This window comes from Mytilus galloprovincialis, chromosome 13 (assembly GCF_965363235.1).
Source record: "Mytilus galloprovincialis chromosome 13, xbMytGall1.hap1.1, whole genome shotgun sequence".
Classification (NCBI taxonomy): Eukaryota; Metazoa; Mollusca; class Bivalvia; order Mytilida; family Mytilidae; genus Mytilus; species Mytilus galloprovincialis.
Window position 1 is genome coordinate 38,459,436 of NC_134850.1, and position 11,049 is coordinate 38,470,484.

Here is an 11,049-nt window from a genome sequence, read left to right on the forward strand (position 1 = left end):
ATGAGCAGAACCTATGCTATATAGAAAGCTTCTTCCTGTATCTATTAGTTATTTTACTGTACAAGACATTCAACAATGAGCAACATCCATACCAAACTAACGTTATTTAATTATTTACTTTTAAAGAAATAAAATTAATTTAAAGAGTAGTTTAATAAGCTACGTTATATTGCTCATTTTGTGCTGTGTTGGACAAAATCCAAATCTATCTTAAATTATAGTGATTATAGGTACGCACGAAAGTAAGGAAAAGCAGTAACTTATTTGTGTAATCATTTCAATAAGTTTCCATCCATTGTTCCTGAAATTTCTCAGAATGCACACTTGTTGGTGTTATGCACTTGCTATTATTGAGTGGTTTGAGTATTGATTGATTGATTTATTTTTAACACCACTTTCAGCACTATTGCACGATTTCATTTTAACACCACTTTCAGCAGTATTGTGCTATTTTGTGGCAAGTTTTAATTGGTGGTAGAAGCTGTAGTGCCTGTTTAAAACTACTGACCTTCAGTAGGAAAACTGACAATCCTGGTAAATTAAGATTGGAGTCAGGCCCACTTGCCACATGAGGGATTTGAACTTACAACCTCCATGTTGACAGTGATATTATATTTCAACTACTCGACCACTCACCACTTGGCCACCAAGTTTTGCTAGGAAGCAGAAAATTTCTCATGCATTCAAAGTCATGGATACTTATATATTAATCGGAGTAAGTGCAGAAAATAGATTTCCAAATGACATCAGAATTAAACTAAAATTATAACTTTGATATATGGTAAAATATATGGGATGGACAATCTATTTTGACTTGAAGGAGGCTTGAGGGTACAAAAATAAAAGCAAAAAATTAAACTTTTTTTTTTCTTTTCATTACAAATTTTATTGATTACTCTATAATTAGTTGTTACTTTATGACTGGTACAAAATCAACCAAAAAAATCGATTTGTATTGGACCCAGATGACTTTTAAAATTTTTATATCATTAAAAAAAGCTCTTAATTATCACCCTTTGCTGCAAAAATGTCATTTTTTTGCGTTAAAATTAAAATATCATTTTTAACTCATCAGTGACCTATATTTTTTTTATTTCAAATAAGCTGAACTTTAAGTGACTTATGTAATTTAAATTTTTTTTTTTTTTTTTTTATTTCGATATTACCAGACCTCTATTTCTCCTATTAGTTTAACAAAAAAAGTGCCTATTAAGTATATGAGAAAGTTCATTAATAGAAAAAATAGCGATTAAGACAGTTACTGGATACAGATTAAAATTTATGAGTACTGTGAAATTTCTCTATAAAAAAAAATGTGTTTTTTTTTCTTCACCTATACTGGTTCTTATATATAGGATTTGCATGTGTCATCTCATGGATTGGGATATAGCAATAAGGTTATTATTTTGGTCATCTTCTTAATAACAGTAAAATCGATGTCAAAGTAGGGTGTCAATTATGCTGTGCAGGTATTCCTATCCTTCGCCCTATTCCTATCCTTCGACCCCTACCTTGAAGAACTTATTTATTGCATATATATATAATATGTCTCGTCCAGGACATGCATGAAACATTTGCCACTATATGTTAATCAAACAATAATCAATCAATCAATCATATTCCTCTGATCAGATCACTGGACCATGACCATATTATGTAGTTTAATAATCACGGCTATGTACTCCTTCTAAGTAACTTTCTGGGGGTCTTTTGGGGTAATTATACCTGGGTTTACAAAATCAATGTAAAATTTTGCATGTCCTTCACAAAGAACTTTACTTCATCTTCATTATTTTAAGTTCTTGTGCGTTTGTCAGTTTCTTATTAATTAAAGAAATTGTAAGGCCAAAAGCACCCTTGTAATGTAATTGTTGGTCTGGTATGTCCTTGACCTCATTTCCATTAGGGTTTTGTGCTTAGATTTAATTAAAAAAAAAGTCATGTCTGATCGACAGAGGACGCATGACCTTGACCTTTAATTCGTTTTTTTTTTATTTCTGAATTAACATATGTTTCAGATATAACGTCATACCATTAAACTTTCTTATTTTTATGCCTTTTTATTACAAATTTTTCATCCATAAAGTTCCTCTGAGGAATAAAGGTAACTCTTATGTCATCTTCAGCAATATGGATAGAGAACCTTGGCTATTGTTATTTCATCAAGATAAAGCAATTTCTCATTGCATACATTTTGTATTGTCATCACTGTTTAAACTTCAAAGTTTTCAATCAACACATTTATACAATGTAATGACTTTTTCCTTTGAAGAGTTACAAAAATATAAAAGTTATGTCAAAGATTATTGTTGTCTTTTGTATTCATGAGGAGAAATATGTTTATTTCAAAGATAATGACAATTACAGCTGATGTGAAATTTTGGGAAAAATAATTCATTTCTTTCATAGACTTCTCTGTTCTTGTATTAGTATCAGCATGAACATTATTTTCACCAGCTAACGAAATTTAAAGGAGGATAATATATATAGAATATACTAGTATCTAATTTAAATTATGGATTGGCACATTTAAGCGTTATTAGATCTGTATGAACAGTTTTCCATCTTATTGATTACTCCCCAACAATTGTATCATGCTGTAGCCTTAGTTACTTTTAAATTCTACATAAGGAACTGTCTTAACCATGTTTTCAATGTGTCAAATAGTCATCGTTGACTGCTTAACCATTGCTTTTGACTCATCGTTGACTGCTTAACCATTGCATTTCGCCAGTATTTATGTCTCTAAAAACCTACTAAACCACAAAGGTTGACAGTGTATAAATTGTATCAACTCTTGACTTCTCTGTCGTGTCAGTCTTCAAAATCCTTGAAAAAGTATACGTCCGTTTCGCTGTTCGGCATGTATAAATACGCAGCTACGTCAGGACGGAAGAGGGGCGTTAAATCCGAGGCCTATAGAGAAGGATGTTGGGTTCAGCCCGTTAACGGGCCCTTGCAAGAACTCTTTTAGGGATCCATAGATGGCCTATTGCAAGACAAATTATAGTTTTTGTCATCGTACTGCTATAAAACCCACTCAGCAAGTCATATCTCAGATTGTTAAAGTTTTGAATTTAAAAAAAAAATTCATATATGATGATAGATGGTTCATAGGCGGATTCAGGGGGGTCGGCGCCCCCCCCCCCTTTTTCGTGTACAAAATTTGGTTGATTAAATAGGGAATCACTGAAGCGTGACTGGAGAGGCCCACCCCCATCTTAGGTCAGTCAGCAGTCCCCCCCCCCTTTACAAAAAGTTCTGGATCCGCCACTGTGGTTTTACAAAGTCGACAGATAATCTCCTATACTTATGCCATTGCGGATTTCTTATTATACTTTCAAGTAATTCAACTTTACTGATGCCTTTTCTTTCTTTTTTTCCATTCAAATGTAGCTATTTTATTCTTACTAGATAAAACGTGAATCATACATGTTTTATGCATATATAACCTATATAGTTTTAAGGTGTTTGTAGTTTAAAGTTTTAATAAACATTTAACAAAAATTACACAAAAAAAATGCGTCGGAGGGTCTTGTAGTGCATGGAGATTTATATAGTTTGCTTTGGGTTTTTTTCTCAGTAAAATACTACTTTTTGTCCGCAGGACCGACAGTTCCTAAATTTCGACTAGAAATACTACGGCAAGACCGTTGTACAAAAAAAATGTTTAACGATTGAGACGAAGATATTGTATTACCCATTATTTTTTCATTAATTTTAGTTAGTTTTAGTCTGGCAAAATATCTAATCGTTTGAACAGATTTTTATTCAAATAAATTGAATTGGATTGAGCAACAAGCAAAGCCTATGTAAGACCCTTCAATCATTGAAAACAATTAAGGTACAATATATTTTACATTCAAACAAAGATATAAATACACAAATACAATGGCAACTCAGAATTAATTTTTCAAAAATACCCCATAGCATCAAATAGATAAATTTCAGATAAAAAGTCTAAGAATGATTCAGATAGTTAACTCAGATTTTTGTTAGTTAATATTCGAAGCAATAAACTCCAATATTGATTTAGATGCAAGTACATTCAGTTAAACAGTCTCCAGTCAGTATCTGTTGTTCATATCTTGGCCACAGTCCTCGCACGACCAAAATACTATTATTATACAAAAAATATAATTAAACGAATTACTACTCAAAGTCCTTGTAAAATTGTGAAAATGTTGTTTTGGAATAACTTTTTTTTTCAGTCAAAAACGCAAGCGGCGATAATTGATTTGTTTATCTAAAAAAAATATAATTTCATTATTTCTGTCCTTGCTTTTTCAATGTACCCTTTTTTCTAAAGAAATATGATTAAATTTTGAACAAACAATATTCAAATCAGTTAAATAGTGTTTTGTCAAATTTATTTTACTTCGAAAGTGAGTTACACATTTGTACCTCATTTTTCATTTTGGTTGTTTGCTGTTGTTTTAACAGTAAAAATAAATAATAAATAAAACAATTCATATATCTGTCACCAGGCGACATCGTCAAAATTCTACTTCATATGAAATATGAGATTTTGATTTGAGAGGCTGGCATTTCGGTGAATGGTACTCTCATTAGGGAGGGACAGATGAAGCTTTGAACTATCTCTGATTGGTACGAAGTTCTAACATTTGGGTGGTGCTTTATCTGAAACTGACATCACCATGCGCACGTGTCCGAAACATAAATATACTAATATATATTTACTTAATTACTGAAAACATTCATTATGACGAGCGTGTTTGGTAAATTCTAATATTATATTACAAAATGGAAAACATGAAAATAAAACAAAATTTAGATGACAGTTTGACGGAATCAGATTTGGATTTTAAATTAAGACTTTACCGCTCTGCGAAATCGCAATTCAGTGAAAACTTTATGGACTCGAAAATGTGGAAACCTACAATTCCTGAACATGTTAAATTTAGCGGAAAATGTGGAATCGCTGCAAGAATGGAGAATAGTAGCAAACAGAATGACAATAAATCTACTTTTGAAGATAAGAAGCAAAACAACCAGAAAGAGGAAACAAAGGAATCTGTGAATAAACCGGTGAAAAAAACTGAGGAATTTTCGGACCCCGATGTCAAACCACCATATTCTTATGTTGCTCTTATTGCTATGGCAATTAAAGAATGCGATGATAAAAGATTAACACTTAGTGGAATTTATCAATATATCATGAAGAAATTTCCCTACTATGAGAAAAATAAGAAAGGATGGCAAAATAGTATTCGTCACAATCTAAGTCTGAATGAATGTTTTGTAAAAGTCCCAAGAGAAGGTGGGGGAGAACGCAAAGGGAATTATTGGACTTTAGATCCTGCATTTGAAGACATGTTTGAGAAAGGAAACTACCGACGTCGACGAAGAATGCGTCGACCATACCGAGCATCGATATCTCTCCCGAAACCATTATTTGTGGACGGACACTGCTCTCCATACAACCAATTTTCTTTAACCAAACCGTATTTTTCACCGCCAGCGTATTCTCAGTATTCACAATATTCGCCGTGGTCTCTGGCACCAAATTCTGCATCTCCAATGTCACAAATAAACAGTTATAACAGTTGCAACCAGTCCCGTGTTCCGCCACCGGGTCCCAGTTTAGCGGCCTGTAGTTATAGTGCAATGCAATCAGCCATGCAAATGAACAATCCTGGACCAACATTTCCCCAGTTTAACGACTACAGTTCGATGGGCTCCAGTTCATTTCCCTTTCCTTACAGACAACAAGGAGAGGCGGTGCATTATACCTACTGGAGCGAGAGGTGCGTATAAAAATTTATACACATATACATCTATAGTAATTTATTTCAACGTAGTCCTAACTAAAGTTTTTTCTAAACTATTGATCGGAACTGTATTTGATCTTCTAAAAACGATGAAGAGGTTTTCGGGACAGGAGTAGCAAATGTAAAGTTTAGACAAATCATGTAAACGCCGAGAGATCGTAAAAATGAAAAAAATAGATTTGCAAAATTTAAGACTAACCCAAACCATATCAGGCCTTTTTAGAAAACCAATAAACTAATATATGTAAACAAGAGAATTTTTCAAAGGTGGTTTCGGTGTATTTTGTATGCCGAAAATACTTTTGTCTTTATGCATAATACAAGTAAATGCAAATAGGAAATAAAGACTTTTAGTTTTGAAAAAAACATCACATGAGAATCAAAAGTCAATCATATTGTAGTTATCTTATTCCAGTGACGGTTTTGATATTATATATTTTGATCAGTAAACGTTGAATACACATATAAATTATTAATAGTTCTTCAGTATTTTCTGTCAATTATTTAACAATATCATAAACAATTTGATATATATTATTTAAATTTTTTGTTTTAATTTTCTTTCTTTTCTATTATACATGCAGATAATACTGAATTAATAAATGGTTATTTAATTCAAAGAAATTTGAACAGTTTCCTTCGTTTTTCTTTCACTCTCAACATTACCAATGTTAAAATAAAACTGTAAAATCCATTTTTAAATTTTATTTTTTAGGAGTATAAATTTTTTACGTTTAATATTTTAGAATAATTTTACACCTGTTTCATCAAACAAAATTTAATTCAGCGTTTAAGCTGTATTGAAGAGAGTAAACATGTAAAAAAAAAAGTATTGATTTTTAGTTACGATTTCTTATAAATCCAATATTGTGTGTGTACTTTTTGCAGTAATTATATAAAAAAAAATGCCAAAATCTACAAAAATTACAGTTTAAGCCATCTCAATTTGGTTTCTTGTTCAGAAATATGCCTTAAAGATATCAGTAGACTGTATGAATATGACACTGGTGTTAAATTAATTCAAGGGGAAAAGTTTATCAAAGATGTCAGGCTTAAATATTTATCCACCTCTTTCCAAATTTTGCAGAAATTTTGTAATTTTGAATAAAAAGCAATTCTAGAAATTTTAACAGGAAAAAAAGTCAAACACATGCATCATAAAAATAACAATAGTGGTTTATACATTGACAAAGTTTTCTCTTTTTTTCGTGTAATTTAAAAGTTTTTAAAATATTTTCTACGTTTCAGTGGCATCAAATCATTTTCAAAAATGTGACTCGGTTCAAAATCCTGATGTTAAAAAAACGATAAAAAACATAAAAATATCTATAAAATTGTACAATTTTTCAGAATTTGCTTAAAGTAAAAATCATAATTTCATGGGTTTCCATTGTGGTCTTATTCACATGGTATTTGCAAAAATATATTGCTTCAAAAGCAAGACCAAGCTACAAAGTTCATGTTTATAAATTATTAACATTTCTTTTGATTTTTCTTTGTCTTCAAAGTCCCAGCAAGCTATATTATGATTTGCAACTGAAATTCACACCCCTAGCTTGCCAAAGTCTATATGATATACCATGTACATTTTGGTTCTATGTGAATGTTTTCTTTTAAGCCAATCTGAAATTTGACATTTATTTGTTTAAAAATAACTTTATATATGTATTCGTTGTTACTATCTTGAAATTCCAATTTTGTTTTTCTTTTCCAACTTATGAAACAGGGGCCTGGTTTTCGAAAGTATCATAAGATATGTCATAAGATATATCTTAGGACATATTTTATGATCATCTTAGGACATATTTTATGATCATCTTATGACTATCATATGATATGTCATAGAATTAAATCAAAGCTGTCTTAAGAGAGTCATAGCTATGATGCTCTTATGACTGTCATAAGGGAACATTATTTTCTATTATTTTAAATAATGATTAAAAAGTGATGAATATAAAAATGAAAATGAAAAGTATGAGCATATTAATTATTACAATTCTAAATATTTACGAATTATTATTTTTTTTTAATTTTTTTTCATTATAATGAACATGAAATTTTATGCAAAAAGGAATTGAAATATGAGTTGATAATTTGTTTAAATTTAGTTTGTAATATATAATAAATCTTGAACTTCGCTTTCGTGTATTATCATACATGCATTGTTATTTAACTGTGAATACTTTAGATACATCGAGTACCCGCTTAACGAAATGCCCGTGCACCATTAATAAAATACAGTAACTGTCAAATATACTTGGAACGAAATAATATGTATATTCATTATACAAAACCAGGAGTTAAAAAAGAATTCCAAATTTTATGTCGCAGGAGATTCAAATTTTAATTCAAGTAGTTGAGAAAATAAAATCTTTACTATTTAGCATACTGAGAAACACGACAAATATTTGTATTGCAACTAACATGAAATTATACACGAAAAGTGATTAAAATTTTAGTTGACAATCATAAGACAATCATAAGTCATGTGTCGCGAGGGGTCTTAATTTTACGACAAAAGTTATGACAAATCGTAACTTGGGACACTTTCGAAAACATATCTTACGACTATGACATGTCATAAGACCATCATAAGACATGTCTTAGTCATAAGATACTTTCGAAAACCAGGCCCCAGAAGATAGAATCCGATTTCAAGTTCTATTATTATATTATATTATTGTAAAAATAGGTTTGGAAAACGATTATATTTGTAAAATACAGCTACCAATATACATGTTGACGAATGTATGCATTATTGTACAAAGTAATGCATATTAATTTACTCTATTTTGTGTAAAGTAATTTTGAATAATATTTTTATATAGATACAGCTGTTTCAAAATTTTAGATATATTAATAAAGTGTTTCTTTTATCATTTATAAGGTCCAAACCTTTTGTTTTTCACTTTCAAATAAGGCTATAAAACTGGGTTTTATGTTTTAACCGTTGATTTTCCTAGAAGGGTATCTACTTAATTTATTATACGTTTCTAAATAACAAATGAAACGTCTGCAAAGTTAAGCAATGAATCAATTTATAAAGAATAGTTATTATTATTAAATTAGTAAATGATTTATATACAAATAAAACCTTTGATAAATAAAATGAAACATATGATAAAATGAAACAGAATATATCGATAACCCTGAAGTTGTAATAAAAAAATATTCGCGCGACTTTGAAAATCAAGCATTTCAGTAGCTTTATAATTTAAAGTGCTTTGTAAAATCTAAAACATCTTGATAAAAATAAATAATATTTCACAAGAAGGTTACATAACCTTCTTCAAGGGGCTAATTATTTCTACAATAACACACATAAACCGAGTAATAACATCATAATTATAAACAGTCGGTAAATCATATCTAATTATTTTATCTAGTTAGTGAAATATAAACATGTTATTTTCTCTCTGGGGACGAAACTTGAACTTGAGAGGAGGGCAGTGTGATGTAGACACACGATCTTTATTTACTTAAGTTAGGTAATTGTTTATTTTGCACATGTATGTTAAACAATCATTAAGATTCTACAGACACGCATTCAAGTATATATCAATAGTTTACCCAATTTCGTAAATATTTTATGTAATTCTTTGTTTTTCGCTACTTAAAAACACAAACCAAAAGTATTTTGCAGATAGAAGAAAAATAAACCGCGCGACGTGAGCTTGGGTAATAACGCTATCAATATCGTCTTGGGAAGAAATTTTGTACTTTCTGACAGGATTTCTTCTTCTTTAGCCGCGTACAAGATTCTTTAATAGAAGAATAAAGTTGCATATAAAGAAAATAAGATATTCAGATTTCAATCATATTTTCATCTTTAAAGGTACAGAAATAAATACGGATATAACATTTAAAAGGGTCTTTCTTTGTCTTAATTGGGAAAATACAGGAAAATTCTATGCTGTACTTTGCTTTTAGATATGCACTTGAAATTGCTATTACAACAAAATTATACAAATGCATTTACAATAATCTGTATATCACGAGTTATTAATTATATATTTATTTCTCTATTAATAGGTAAATAATTGCCATACAGTGGTTGAGATATAGTATCATACCTGAATGTTGCGTCACGATTCTGTGCCAGAAAAAAAGCATTGTCCAACACAGAAACTGAACACTGATGTACGACAAGTTTAAAAATTATGGAGCCTACAAGAGAAAATTACAATCGAGAATTTTATTCATATTTTAATATATTATATTTATTGTTATTTTTTCTGATTAAAGGCAATTTCTTACCATGCAATATATCTATTCTCGTTTGTCATTACTTTATTTATTAATTAAAGGAGATGTAGGGTATGAATGCCAATGAGAAAGCAACCAAATGGCAAAATGACCAAACGACTTCAAGAAAGCAATATGGTGTCTTACAAAATAGACATTGTCTGCAATAGTCCAATCTTTTACTGGTCTAGAGTCTATAAAAGTTATATATATTATAACAGAAACAATAACATCTGCTATTACAAACCAACCATCCGAATTACATTTGAAAAAAAACATCCTATTTATTTATTTTATACGACTATTGCAACCAGGGTTCCTGACTTGGGACAAATACATGAATATGTAACTTGGGCACAGTTAATTTCGTGTTTTAAAATTTCAACTCCTCCCTTTTTAATCTCGATCAGTGGATAAGTATAAATAGAGCACTTAAAAGCACATATCATACACACAAATACAGGAAAACATGTAACTCAGTCTCTAAATAGCGGTATATTGTATCTAAGTAATAAACAACAAACTAATTCTTACTAATAAATGCTCAAAGTTACTGAAAGTAAGCTTGAAGCATTTAATCGGCTCATAAAACAATCCTGCTTCATTTACTTTTTTGCACCATTTAAAAATGATTTATACATCAAAAACATTTTTTTCGTATTCAAAATTATATCATGGCATCTTGAATTGAAGTTGAAATTAACAAGGACCGTCATAATTTCACAAAGAATATAGTGAAACAAATAGATAAATGTGGAAAAATTTGTAGAAAATACGATAGTTGAGCTAGTAGAAGCAACATATGGGTAAAGAACAAATGGCAAAAATTTCACGAAGTCTGGAACAATTTCCCCATTATTTATCACAACATGGTAATTTTCTGTAGAAGTCTCTGAATCTTTACCTAAACACCTGTCATATTCTTCCTGATTTGGTACAGGCACCTCCGGTGCTTTGCTTTTGTGCCAATTGGCATTTCATTTGCGCCAAAAAAAATCTTTCATTGAATATT

At 30.2% G+C, this 11,049-nt stretch overlaps 1 protein-coding gene across 1 annotated transcript; it reads left to right on the top strand.

Annotated features, from left to right (window-relative positions):
- The first annotated feature begins 4,706 nt into the window (after nucleotides 1-4,706).
- LOC143056408 (forkhead box protein D5-B-like) lies at nucleotides 4,707-10,060 on the top strand. The gene is made up of 2 exons (XM_076229498.1): nucleotides 4,707-5,768; nucleotides 9,825-10,060. The coding sequence occupies exons 1-2, from the start codon at nucleotides 4,765-4,767 to the stop codon at nucleotides 9,826-9,828; spliced, it is 1,008 nt and encodes a 335-aa protein (XP_076085613.1). The 5' UTR covers nucleotides 4,707-4,764; the 3' UTR covers nucleotides 9,829-10,060.
- The last annotated feature ends 989 nt before the right edge of the window (nucleotides 10,061-11,049 follow it).

Bases quoted from the DNA above. Each gene is read 5' to 3' on its own strand.
- LOC143056408 (XM_076229498.1), top strand. From the start codon at position 4,765: ATGGAAAACATGAAAATAAAACAAAATTTAGATGACAGTTTGACGGAA.